This window comes from Protopterus annectens, chromosome 4.part0, assembly GCF_019279795.1.
Source record: "Protopterus annectens isolate FY-2018-M chromosome 4.part0, PAN1.0, whole genome shotgun sequence".
Lineage (NCBI taxonomy): Eukaryota > Metazoa > Chordata > Ceratodontiformes > Protopteridae > Protopterus > Protopterus annectens.
The window spans coordinates 1699230158-1699245051 of record NC_056733.1 but is presented as its reverse complement, the minus strand read 5'-3'; the positions used below and the strand labels follow the sequence as shown (position 1 = coordinate 1699245051).

Sequence of the window (14894 nt, the reverse complement as noted above, 5' to 3'; positions counted from 1 at the left end):
TGATGAACAGAAATGGTAAGTAGTGTAAATAATTCTTACCAAATGTATAGATGAAACAGGATTCCTACAGATCGATGGAGGAGACTTCACGGAATACATTACAATTAAATATTTAAAAGTAATACTTAAGAATCAATACAAAACTTCCTGACCCTATAATTCTACTTTGGAAACAAATAGACATGGCATTAATGTATGGACTTCAAATACATTCTCAAAAACTTGAACAAAAAAATTTTGAGAACACTTTCATATAGTGAAGGCTAGCCATATAAGACATGCACACATGCTTTAGAGAAGCACTGTCAAGATACATGCATGTGAACATACAAGGAGGTCAGTTTAAAAATGTATTCCTTCATGTGCTGACCTGAAAGTTTTGTGGGCAGTGATTAGCTCAAAGCCTTTTCCTTTGGCATCCCGTATAGTAGATCCATGCATATCAATCAGTGTAATTCCAATTCCCGTCTTAAAGGACTGAAAGAGAAACCAAGAGAAGTAAATATTAATGGTTCCATGAAAATAATTTCTGGAACTTGAGTCCTACTTCAGATAACCAGCAGCTAACCAAACATATTAACTCATTACTTTCATGCTAGCAGCAGAATTCTGTGTCTAGCACATGAGAAACCTGAAAAAAATCAATAGGAAAATTATGAAAAAAAAAGGTATAAACAGGAAGGTTAGCCACATGTCAGGACTACATAGTCTATCAATCAGTTACCATAATCCTTTTAAAATGCACTCAGGAACTAACAGTTGGCCATTCAGAAAGAAAAGCTATGAAGATTTAAAAATACGTACTAACATTTACCAAGCTAATGCTTTTCTATTTGCCTGTGGTGACTTCCTTTGACTGTGTGTAACCTTGGTTTCAAACAGGTCTGGGATTTTCAGGCTGGGGGCATACCCACAGTATACAGAACATTCTCCATTGGGCATAAATCCCCTACATATTGCACAAAATACACTCATTGGTTATCTGAACTAAAGAAAACCTTCCTGCTAGTTGGATGAGAGTCTGTAATTAGTAGAGATGATAGATACACATCATATATATATATATATATACATATATATATATATATATATATCATCATATATACATACAAACACACATACACACACACACACACACACACACACACACACACACACACACACACACACACACACACACACACACACACATGCACACACGCACACACAGCACACACGCACACACACACACACACACACACACACACACACACACACACACACACACACACACACACATGTGTGTGTGTGCATGTGTACATGCAAAATAATTGTAAATATCTGCTGAAACTTGTGAATGCCTAACTGGCCCTACTTGAGGTTTAAAATGGTATGTGGACTAATCAACATACCATTGTAAACAAACAAACATCAAAATTTGCTATATCAGGTGCAAATTATTGACTTTCTATATAAATTTTGAAAGTATGAAACACATATTTGTACAAGAGAGCAAGCCCCACTTCCTCTAACACTCCGTTGATTATAAATATACAAACTCTAAGATTGCTTAACAGTGGAGAAAAGGAGAAACGCCCTTACCTGACTGTTACCTGATCATGGCAGAATTATCACTACTACTTTACTGCAGTACAAATAAAAGGAGAACCCCCTCTGAGTCCTTCCATTTACACTGATTTTCACTAACAATGCAACACTGATGGATAGCAGTGGTAAATAAAGAGCAGTAGAGAATTTACTCCTTTCACTTACTGTGGATCTTTAATTCACTGGTTCATTTCTGGCTTGAAGGAGTTTGACTTTTTGTCTGAAAGTTTGGTATAGGGGTTTAAGTCTATGCACTGTTAGGCCATGGACTTGCAGTAGTTTTGGGTTTGATTCCTGCAGCCTTCATTTGCCTAATATGTGACTCCAAGAAAGTCGCTTAACCAGAGATTGATTAGGGCTTGTCCCTGATAAGGGACTGTGTGTCCAGTCAACCTGATTAACAAATGTGTGTGCATGATGCCTCAAGTAACTACCACACACCTGTGACTGTCCTCATACAAGTAGCTGTGCTTGCTGCTAATGCTGTCTGCTTGCAGTGGAAGGAATCTCTAGCCTTACTCTCCTTCTGTAAGCATGGCAGGCACTACTGTGCTTCATGTTACTTTCTCACAAGCTCTCTGAGAGCCATTATCTGAACATCCTTGGTGCATTACAATACTGGAAGTTAATGCTAAGAAATGCATTATACTACTTTTTTGGGAAGTTGGCCACCACAGGAAACTATACCCATAAGAGTTTACTGACTAGTCAGGGGTCAGGGATCTGGGAACTCGCATAGATAGTAACCTAGCCTTCGACCAACATGTGTCTAAGGTAGTAAGAAAATACCTGTATGTTTCTCACCTTATAAGTAACGGCATGACAACTAGATCCACAGACAACATCACACCACTGTATTTAGCCATCATCACACCTTTCACAGAGTGTAAGGCTTCCTTTGGTATGTACCTGATCAGACACAAGCAGCAAATGGAACATTCACAAAGGTTCCTTAGAAAAAGAATACGGGACATAAACACAATGCCCTATGTGGATCAGCTCAAAGCCCTATCTCTTTGTAACCTACAGATTACTGAGAAATGATATATGCACGGCTTAGAAGGAATACTTGGGACCCTGCTATGATGAACCTTTTGCACATCTGCAAAACAAACATCAGAACTACTACGTCCAAAGACTTAAGTTTTGCTTGTGACAGAAATAAGACATGTTGGAGAGACAGACATGTTTTTCAGAGAATTCCCATACTCTGGAATATGCTTCCTAACATGTAAAATAAAGTCCCTCCCTAACCCTATTTAAGTGTAACTTAGACCATTATATGGGAAATCAGAAATTTACCCTGGTCTGCTGCCTATGTCTCTAATGGACAGAGGCAGCTACTAAATCATGTCATAACCAAAAATTGTCCCTATATTAATATCTAAAGCATTAAACTTGTGGGTCTCATTTGGGTTACAGGGCTAGGCTTATAAAGGCCCTAGTGTTCATTAACCTAGTATACACCTGTGAACGTGTGAAACAGCACCTGATGGTCTTATGCCTTTGCTCATGCACCACACCTGGCTAATTCCTCCTAAACTATCCTTGTCAACTCTATCCCATCCTGTTCTAAAATGAATGCTTTGCTAGCAATCTTCTGTTTCATCCTGTATTAATATGTTTACTTGTCTACATATACAGTGCCAAGCTCTTCTAAACTTTATATTGTTATGAAAGTTCACTTTACTACTGTCTTAGTATTATGAAATACTACAGGTCTAAACTTTATTAGTCGAAACACTCATTCTGATCTACCTTTGAATGATTACTCATGTTATTGTATTGTCTGTATCATGATAATAATATGTTTGTGTGCTGTGTATTCTCATGTATTTTGTCAGTATTTTTGTTTTCTCACTATTGTGTGCTAAAACTGCAGTGGTGGTACTGTGGTAGCGTTGTCGCCTCACAGTAAGACGTTCCCCGTTCGACTCTCAGCAAGAGTCTTCTGTGTGGAAACATGTGTGAATGGGTGTACCTCCGTTGAAGGTTGTGCGTCAGGGCCGGCAACTCAGCACGTAAAAGTCTTCTGCCAATCATTAGCGGACCGGAGTTCCGCTGTGGCGACCCCTAACCGGGAAAAGCCAAAAGACACAACAACTTTTGTGTGCTAAAACAGTCATTATTTTTGCTCATTATTGTATGTTATGACTCATGCTATTTATATTTGTATGTATGTTACTTTCTCTCTGTATCTTGTGGAGTTTTTCTCCCTGGCCTTCCTCTGAAATGGGGTTTTCCATCCAGTCAGACTTTTTGGGTCAACAATAACAACAAACAAACAAATAAATAAATGAATAAATTATCTGTCTGAAACACCTTTCATAAGTTGTAGCAAAGCGATATACTAGCTTCATGCTACAGTTCATAATTTACACACACTGCAAACTAACCATTAATTATCTGACTACATATCCTGCTGTCAAGATCAGTTGGCTCACAAAAGTGAATGAATTGTAGAATTGTAGGGAATGTTTGGTAAATCTTCCATAGTGCTAATTCTGCCTCCTAACAGCTTGCATCTAGGGTAACCTCAGCCTCTGCCACACCCAAGCTAAGGCTTTGGTTTCAGTGTTCTAAGGAGAGACTGGGATTTTGGATGCAGGCCTTTAAGGAGAATAACAATAATCATGCAGGATATTATATCCATAAAGTAGAGAAAGTATTCTAAGAACTAAACCAACATGGGAATGGAGACAGGAGATTCTGCTGATAGGGATGACTGCAATCAGGGATACAGACAATAAGCAAGAGGGGGTTGGAATTTATTGGAGAAAACTGGCAAAGGAGACAAGGTATTGGGATCAAATAACTAAAGTGGGAAAGATGACAGAATGGGAAGATGCCAAGAATTTATTTGGGCTGCAGGTTAGAGAATGCCTTCACTATCAAGGATTGAGATCAGAGTATAGGCAAGCAGAAAGAAATAGGTGGTCCTAAATGAAAGATCAGCACTGATAGAGTTTATAGTAGAATCTAGAACAGAAGCTGCCATTCAAAAAAGGAATAATTAGTAGACCATATAAAATATTGCATGATAACTATAAGAATCAATCAGTGAAGGACTGGGAAGACAGACTGGATAAGCAATTCACAAAGAAACAATGGGAGTATATATGTATGTCTCATGCAACAAAATCTAGAATATTTAGGATTTTTGCTTGGAAATGTTTACATAGATGTATTTATACCCTGAATAGACTCCAGAGAATTTTTCCTCAGGTAGATAGCAAATGTTGGAGGTGTGACAGGGAAAAAAGAGATAATTGGGAACATATTTTCTGGAAGTGCAGTGAGTTGGCAGAGTTTAAGGGTTCCCTGCAGGATGCACTGTCAGAGATGATGGGTGGGCAGATTGGTGTCACGAGGCACATGATTTTCCTGAGCTATGATACAGAATCAGAATTGCCTACACATGGTAAGGCCTTGCTGTCTCTAATTATGGTGGCTGCCAAAAAAGCAATTACTAGAAAATGGAAATCAAAATCTGAACCAACTTTACTAGAAGTAGTAAATATAGTAACAGAGATAAAATAACGAGAACTGAAATCTTTAGAAAAAGGTAGGAGCAAAGCACATAGGAAAAAAATGTGAATTGCGGGAATAGTACATACAGGGGAGGAATGAGGTTTAAAAGAAGGCAGGAGTTAAATGAGCTATGCAATGTTTGACTGAAAATGACTGGGTGGATTATAAGTGGTGCATAATGTTTGCAACTGGTAGTGTGTCAGTATGGTTTGGGATGCAAAATACTTGCAGCTAGGATTGTGTCAGTGTGGTTTGTTTTCCTTTATATAAATGTATGATTGCTTATGTCATAAGTGATGGTTTAATAAGATGTTTCTTGTTTAAAAAAGGTACAGGAATTGAATAATTTATGTAATGTTGCTTAGGTTATATGATATATAGCAATATATGTGAAGCATAATGTTTATTAATTTTAATTTGTTAATACAGTTTGATTACTTGTATATAAATGTAAATGTGCATATGTCACAAGTGATAATTCAATAAAGGTGTTTAAAAAATTAAACTCTGAATAAACTTCACAGCTTTCAAACTGTTTGTCACCTATCACTGTTGAATCATACACCTTAAGTCCAATCCAATCATCCAGACTTCTTTTGAATAAGCTAAGAGTTACTTTCTTCCTATCTGGCTAAGGGTGGGCACTTCACCACAGATTTACCCTGCAATGGAAACTTCTCTGTGATAATAATGATTTGTACTTAGGAACTTCAACAAGCAAGTTTTTGCTCCTAATATTTCATTCATGCTATTTAATTTCAACACTCAAATTAACAGCAGTATCAGCATTATTCATGCATTTATACATAAGTATAAAGTGACCTATTTCTGACCTGTAATTAATAGTCAACTGGGATATTTTTTTTCAACCTAAATGTGTCTTTCAAGTCTCTCAGTCCTTTTGTCTAGTATAACACATTTGAATTGTCTCCAACCTTTTTATCTGTTCATAATTTACGTACATACAAGGAAACAGTTTTCAATTATTGATCTTACAACTGATTTATAAAGAGGAATTAAGATATTGTTATCTCTGCTTGAAATGATAAGTTCATAGCCTTTCCTTTAACTTAAATGCTTTTTGGTGTGATATTGTCATGAATTTATCTGCAAGTACATTTATAGTATCTTTAGAGCCAGAGTGGGTAATACCCTTATGCATTAATTCAGGATATTGTTGAGTGATATTTCTTAACCATCTGATACAGTCAACAAAATATTTATTTAAATTAAAGAAGGAAATCTCTGACTGCAGATTATCATTTTTAATTTGTATTCCACTCTGATCTTCCTTATGGTGACTTTTATATTTTTGGTGTGCTTTTTGACAGAGTTTTCATTATTGATTAAGTCTGACTTGTTATAGACCTTTATATTTTTTCTTTTATTACATAACTTATTAATGTTGCATACCACAAAGATGGTTTATTTTTAAGTTTATCATTGTATTTGGTGCTGATTGTGATGGCTTAGTTTATGTTATTTTTTACACTAGATTCAAATTCATTGACGTAAGTGACAGCTGAGGCTACATGGTGGCTGGAAATTTTGCATATAAAGTTTGAGCTCATTGTATAATTTTAAAAGATTTGTATTTTTAAAGTCCTTGAATTGAGTCATGCTCCTTGTGGTAGTTTTAGTGCATCGGTGCTTATAGAATGTTAGGCTATACTACATGTGCTGGTCTATCTTGCCTGAGTGCAGTGGATGAGTGTTACTTTGTGGGTCACCTTCCATGTTGTGACACAGAGACTTGTTACTGCTGAATATTGTTTTTTGTGTGAACAGATCTGTGGGGCTAGTTGCCAGGATGTTACACATTCATGGGCTTGGTGTAGAACACTGGCTGGCTGGCACTGGTGTGTTTGAAATTCTGGGACTGGCTGCTGTGATGTGGAACATACACTTGGTGCTGAATGTCAGCACTGGTGTGAAAGGACATCTTTGGGCTTGTCACCATAATGCCTTTTAAGTGAAGTCTTCAAGCTATTTTGCAGAGACTTATTGCAGTGTAACATTGTAACTATAAGTCAGCATGTGCAGTGTGGAGAAAGATAATGCACTGCAGTGCCATGTACATGTTAAGGGGGGAGTAGTATGATTGTAACAATGCAGTTCAGTGCTGTGACATGACCTATACCTTTTACGGGGTGGGTGTTGGGAAGGGGTATGCAATATGGCACCAGTATGTACAACTGGTAAAGTCCTGGTTACACCCCCTGATAGCATGACAGGTTGACTATTTTTTTTTCAAACACCTTTATTGAATTATCACTTGTGACATAGCCAATTTACATTCATATAAAAGTAATCAAACTATATTTAACATAACAAACATTATACTTCACAGATACCAGAACTTAAGGATGATGAATGTTTAAATTATCTAGTTCTTTACCTTACATTGATTTAGTATTTCCTTAAAGAATGTACATTGTGATAACTATAGTTAAAATTTAATATTACTTGAAAAGGTCTAGCAATGCAACCTGGAGAGCTAAAAGTTATGCACTGCTAACAAGCACAGCTTTGTAGACTTAGTTTTGAGTCTCTGTCTCCGCTTACAAATTATGTGACTCTGAGGAAGTCAACTTAGCAAGTGATTCTGTCTCAGGGACTGGGTTGAATTCCTTGCCTTAGTGCTTCCTCAATTTCTACTGATACTTATGGTACAATATTTTCTTTTATACTGCTGAGTGCTTTTCAGTACTTGCAGCCAGTACTGGAAAATATCGGTTAGTGAGTGCTTTATCTCATTATTGCTTTTTGCCTGTGGTTGCCACTTTTCAAATGCTCAAAAGGGACTTTTTTGTAGAAACTTGAGGTTTTCTAGAACATACCATAGCCATAAGCAATGTAAAGGACTGGACTTCACTTTGCTGACAAAATACTCTCTTGATGAATTTGAGTTATTTCTGTTGTTTGCTATAATATTCAGCTGTTTTAGATACAGAAAGTTAGGAATGTTTTTTTGTCCTTATATCTTACATTTACGATTTCTCATATTTTTTTTTCCCTGTACGATGCATTTGCTCAAATAGGTAGTGTACTGCCTAAAGAGAAATAAGTGGTAACCATATTTTTTTCAGTTATCCTACTTGTGGAAAAAGCTTGAACTGAGCTTCACTACTCAAGCTTCAACTCACAAACAATTGGAGTTCCTCCACTGGAAATCACTATTGGTGAAATGTGCCAGAAGTAATTCCCGTTTTGGGAGAATTTCACTCTTTTTGCAGTAAGTGCAAACTTGGACTTGGTATATTTATTAGTTTGGGGATGTAGGAGGCTTGCCCCCAACATGTAGGTGTGCAGGGGTGAGTCTCCTGAAAAGCACTTTAAAAAGTGATTTTTGGTAAGATGTTTTAGTAACTGCAGTTTGGGGATGCTGATCTTCAGTGCATTTGGTTCTGACCACTCATAATAGACATAGATTTTATGTAGTTGTTAAAGTGCTAGTATTTTGCTTTTGTGGTTTTGATTTATTTGTAAACTGAAGGCAAAAAATAAATAAATAAATAAATAAATAAATAAATAAATAAATAAATAAATAAATGAATGAATAAATAAATAAATAAAAGATTGATGTAGAAAGAAAGTTATGCTTATGAGTATTAAATTTCTTTCTGCATTCAATGTGCTTGGCTAGGCTTCATTTAGACAAACAGATCAAGATCATATTAATTGGAATGACAGCTAGTTGTAAGATGTAGTTTTTTTGATTGTAAGACTCTACATTCTGATAAGGTTGTACTTTCTTGAGTTATAGGGCAATATGTAAGGCAAAGTAAAGGATAAGCCTACAAATCAGTAGCCGTATCACTACAGCAGTTTTTTTAATAGATATAAAATAGTTTGCTACTTTTCCATTCAGTGAAGAACTGGATAATGGTGTCACTCCCCATTGATCAATTTGCACTTATTTTTTAATGAATATGACTCCAAAATGGCATATTCAGTATTTTGTGGTAGTCAAAATGCACCTTTGAAATCAATGACAGTATAATGAATGCATGCATTCACTGAGTCTTCTGATGGTTACATAAAATATAGCATATTTTAGTTGGCTGTAAATATATTTAATAACATTTTGGATTGTTCCAGTGTAATGTGAGGGATAAGATCTGTCAGTATGTGCCACTACAAATAAAATTGCAATATATGTCTTAAAATGCACAACATGGAAGTTTAACATATTAAGATTCATTATCTTTACTTCCTGTTTAATGCTGTACAATCCCAAATTAGAGCATATTGTGAGTGCATAAATTCTATAACATACAAACTTGGAAGTTTTATGTGGTAGGCTAAGTCAGTGCCTTTGGTCATTATCTTTTGCAGTCATAAGGATCCTGAAAAAATCTGGACAAACAGATTATAATTAATTTCTGACAAACACTGTTGAAAATGTGCATATAAATCTGTCCAATTATAAAACTGGGACTTCTGTGAAGTCTACATGTAAACAAAGTGATTGTTGATGGCTCAGGAAACTGTTAAACAAAAATATAGTAACACTTGTTTAGCCTTGAAATAGAGAGCTGAATGTCACTGTGCATATTTCCGACAATGTATCGTGTTATTATTGGTGTTGTTCTACTCTGCTTTGTTGGGAATGTATATGCATGTGTGTGAATGTGTGTGTGCATGGGGGGCTGCCACTGACCATTATTGAATGTTTATAAGCTGCATTTTAGACTTATATATATATATATATATATATATATATATATATATATATATATTTATATATGTATATATCAAGCATTCATGTTTCAGTACCTAGAAGTAAGAGCCTGAAAGCTTTTGTCATGATCAATATATTGTTATTTATTCAAATTGTGAGTGGTGCTGGATGATGCAATTACAACAGTTTCTTCTCTGGTTCTTGCAATAAATGCAAAGTCACTAAGAGATGAAAGCTATTTTTTTACTGTATTACACTTAAAACCTTGACAAGTACATGTTAAGTGGTTTCTGTCCAATGATCATTTTGCTTCCTGCATTTGTTATTAATAGATATGCTATTTATCTAGCATTTTGTTTCTTAGTGCATTTTAACTTGTTCTTGCTAGTATATACGGTTGTTATTTTCTGCTGGTCACATACTTATTATAAATATTGTACAAAAATGTGCACCTGCTGACACAATGATATTAATATGTGAATATATGTTGTCAGATATGCTCAATGTCAGCTGTATTTTCATCAAGCTAAACTTAGTTATGTTATGTCATCTGAGCTACTGCCTTCTCAAGTTGCTCGTCTGTGATGGCAGTGAATTTACACAATTAATTTAAATTTACACAATTAATTTATTTGTTTATAATTTATAAGTTAATTAAGATGCAATGAAAAAACATATTTTTGGACTTTCTTAGTGGAAGTTTCCCTTAAGTGCAAAAAAGAGTAATTAAGTAGCAAATGACCTGTTTGTTTTTGACTCTAACTAGTGTTGTGACATGCTAACAAATAGATTATGTTTAGCCATATAGTTACCAGATATTTTGGATAAAAGTGCCTTTTTATAGAGAGCATTTTCAATTTAAACCATTTTTTGACAATTTTTTCCTAGATGTAAGGGGAAGGTTTTGTTTGGGGCAGAAACATATATGCTATTGTAAATTTATATATAAAACACTATAATAAAGTAAAGGTAATACTTAACTAGATGTATCCTGTGTATCTCTGTGACTATTATACCCATTAATTTCAGACTTCATATCCTTCAGAAAATGCATGTTAATGGTATTTTAGCAACTTTCTACATATATAAGAGCAATATTTAAAATTTGCTCCTGATTTTGGGCATTGGTTCCAGATTATTGTTTTAGATTTTTCCTTGAGTCTTGCACTAAGAGGTTGAAATAGGTATTATTGTTTTTATCAAAATCAGATGAGATGTATACTTTACTCTGGATACTATGTGTCTAAGTTGACATATTACTGTATCGATAATTATTATTAGTTATTTTTACTACTTTCAGATATCGAAGGTAGACAAAGTCAACAGAGAGGCTACAATTTCTGGATACAGGGGCTTTTTATGGATGAGAATAACTGACTGATTCTGCTGCCATGATCAAGTTACAGACATTATTCTGGCTTTGTAGGACTATGATAAAATTATATTAGTGTGCATTTGTATAACTCAAGTTGGAATATACTAGTGTGTTGCAATACTTTATGGTGGCCATATTTATCATAATCAGATATTTGAGGTACACACAACAACTGGCTGTAACTAACAGATATGGGCACTGAAGGATTATAATGATATTAATCTCCAAGTGTTATGGTGGAAATGTTCCAAAATGGGTTCTGATGAGTAAATTTAGTTTCACCTCTTACTTGAAAAATGTTTAAGACTATTCATATTTAAAAATAAACACAAATGTTTCTGTATTAAACAATGCACATAATTTAAAATGAGATGGTGAATCCAAATGTACATGTGCATTTCTGTGTTATCCAAAAAAAAAAAATTGTAGGGGGCTCATAGCTTGAAAACTGTCCAGGGATCAAGATCATTTAATCCACCAATGGTGGCTGATGACCACTTAGTAAATAATGCCAAAGAGTACAAAATGCAAATTGTACAAGAAATATCACTGAAGGAGAAGTTTGCATTATATTTAGAAGTGATAATAAAATTAAAGGAGGTTCTGGGGAGAAATTCCATGCAATGGGGAGTTTGGCCTCCAGAAACCCTATTACTGCATTTTGCATTGAACAGTTTTCTTATTCATAAGAGAAATTTGATTAGAAAGGAGACAAGTGCATGCCATAGATCCAATTGCCTGAGATCTCTAAGCTGCTGTAAGTGATCGATAAGGAAAAAGCTAATATATAATGAGGCAGAGTGGGCAAAAAAAGCAAGAGAAGTCACAGGGGAAGAATATGTATAAATGACATTGCTGTAACATGGTTACAACACAGTCATGCTTACCAATAACCAATGTCACAGTATTCTGAAAACTACCTATGTGCTATGCAAAGAAAAACAACTCGGTATCAAAGAGCTATTTCTGCAGTCTTCAGCTCCTTTTCTGTTCTTCTCTCTCTCTCTCACACCCTTTATTTATTTATTTATTCATTTATTGACATTTGATTACTGGGAATATCTGACTGGGTAGGGGCCCATTTTCAGTGGCAGCTCAGAAAGAAAAGTTCCAAAATCAATACTGGAGCTTAATGAAACATAACATAACTTATAATACATAAATCAGGATTTTAATTAAAAATGCTGTATTTATCTCCTGCCTTAATTCAGCAAGTGGCCAGTTAGTAGTAGTGTGCCACAGGGCTCAGTGCTGGGACCAGTCCTGTTCAGAATATACTTCTCTGGAGTCAAGGCTAATGTGGAATTCCTCTGGATGACAAAGTTTGCTGGTGACTGCAAGCTGGGGGCAATCACTGAATCCCCAGTGATGTAGATATCCTTCAGGAGGGTCTAGCTCAGACAAATGATTGGTGCCAGAACCACGGCCTAAAGCTAATTATATAAAAAAGTAAAACCATACCCTTCAGAAAGTCAAATACCCCTGCATATTACAACATCAATAGCATACCCCTAAGATTAGACACGGAGGTGAGAGATCTAATTACATAGAGAGATTGTAGCCTGAACTTTGACCACCATGTGTCCACAGTGGTGAGGAAGTCCTTTTATGTGACACAACATATAAGTAAAGATTTGGCATCCAGATTCAAGGAAATTATAGTCCTGCTGTACTCAGCCCTCATTAGACCAATGCATTGTGCTATTTGGCATGTACTTCACTTAGGTCCTTACAGCAGCTGGAGCAACCTCAGATGTTCCTCACAAAGAAAATACAGGATGCAAACAACATTAACTATGCGAATAGACTAAAAGCCCTATTCCTTTACTCTGTCTCCTACCAACTATTAAGGGGTGACCTATGCCTGACCTATAAGGCACTCACAAATCCAACCCTGGTAGAGCTGCTACATATCTACAAGTCAAACAGCATGAGGGTCACCCAATTTATGGATCTAAACTTAGACAGCGACTCAAACAAAACATACTGGACAGACAGATAGGTGTCTCAGACACTGCCCCTTATTTGGAACATGCTTCCTATTCACATTAAGCAGAGCCTTTTCCTGACCCTATTCAAATGCAATTTAGACCAATGGATGGGGAATTGCAAATTCACACCTGGGGTAGTGCCTATGTCCCTTATGGATGGAGCAATGTGTAAGATAGTCAATGCACAGCTACAAATCCATGCCATCCTTGTGTACCTAGGGGGCCATATACTGGGTAAAATCATGTCAAATACCCTTAAGCCATTAACCTAGTAATCTCCTATGAACCTATGAATAGAATGCTATCAATATAATAAAGCATGTTGTTTTTGCCCATAACTTGTAGCAGGCTATACTGATTTTAACAGCAAATCTAGAAGACATTTGACATTGTTTTTAAAAGCAAGGAGTAATGTTCAAAATATTTAGTTCACTTTATTACTTTTGTTATAGATAGAACATCATTTGAAACATGCAGTATTTAAAACAATTTCTAGATAATTTACTGTGTCTGAAAATATGTCAGTTAATAACTCCATGTTTTGTACATTAATGAATTGCTCTTTAAAGCATTCTCTGAAAATCTTTCACTTTACTGCCTCAGATGACATATATTAATAAAAAAAAACAAGATTTAGAACATATTTGGCAAATATTTTAAGTACGACTGCTACCAAAAACATGAAAAATGTCATGCATCTTTCTGAAAAGTATTAAGTTCTTAAATAAGAACTCAGCATGAAACCATCTGCACACTACAGCAGGAGTTTCAAACTTAAAAGACTCTGGGACTGCATGAGGTTAATTATGCGTAGCTGTAGCTTGGTGACCCCACAAAAAACTCAGTCAGACAATACAATTACATACAAAAAAGGCATCTAAGCTAGTTTTAATGCATTAATTGTAACCTATTTAACAAATTCCACTAAACGACTGGAGTGTCACAAAAAAACAATACACATACAACAGCTTTAAGTAGTATAAAGTAAAACTCTCAAGCACATACCAGCCATGGGTAACAGACTTAACAGTGGCTTTTAGATTTCTGAACTATCACTCATTCAGGTGATGTTTAGAGGCTACATAACTGTACATGTGGCAACAAAACAACACTGTAAAGTGAGCAGTTCCACCTCCCAATAAATTATCAATTAAAGAAAATAGGATGTTTTTCAGATGAAATTTTAAACTAAGGTCCCATCTGCATGAGTTGTTAGTAGCTCATGAAGATGTAAAAACTTCTAAAACAGCAAAGTAAAGAAACTCAAGCAGATAAAACTAAGTCAGATTAAAAAAAAAAACAAAAAACTACTCAAAGTACCACAAAAGACACAATTTAATATGTTAAAAGCAAAATACTGGCATAAATATATTGGCATACAAATTAGCCATGGGAATATCTACTGTTACACCCCCTTCTATGAAAATAAAAAAAAAATCCTAAAAAAAAAAATAAATAAACATTATTTTCTAATACTAAATATAGTTTGTTAAATTAAAAAGTAATACATGGGAGATTAAATACTTTATAGTTTATTTAACACCATAGTAAATACTTTATGACTTATTCAACACCATAGTAAATACTTTATGACTTATTCATCACCATAGTAATTTTGCATTACTGTAAACAATGAAGCTACATCCAAAGTAGGAATATATAGGAAACATTCTTACTCACTAAATATCAGTCATATAGATGTTTCAAAAATCACTGCTAACTTTTA

At 35.2% G+C, this 14894-nt stretch overlaps 1 protein-coding gene across 1 annotated transcript in view; it reads right to left on the bottom strand.

Moving 5' to 3' along the window:
* Positions 1-14894, bottom strand: part of ARAP3 (ArfGAP with RhoGAP domain, ankyrin repeat and PH domain 3) — a 1205760-nt gene that overhangs the window by 570370 nt on the left and 620496 nt on the right. The window contains exon 10 of the mRNA XM_044069919.1: positions 371-477. Within this exon, the coding sequence (XP_043925854.1) occupies positions 371-477 (107 nt within the window). The remainder of the gene's footprint in view (positions 1-370; positions 478-14894) is intronic.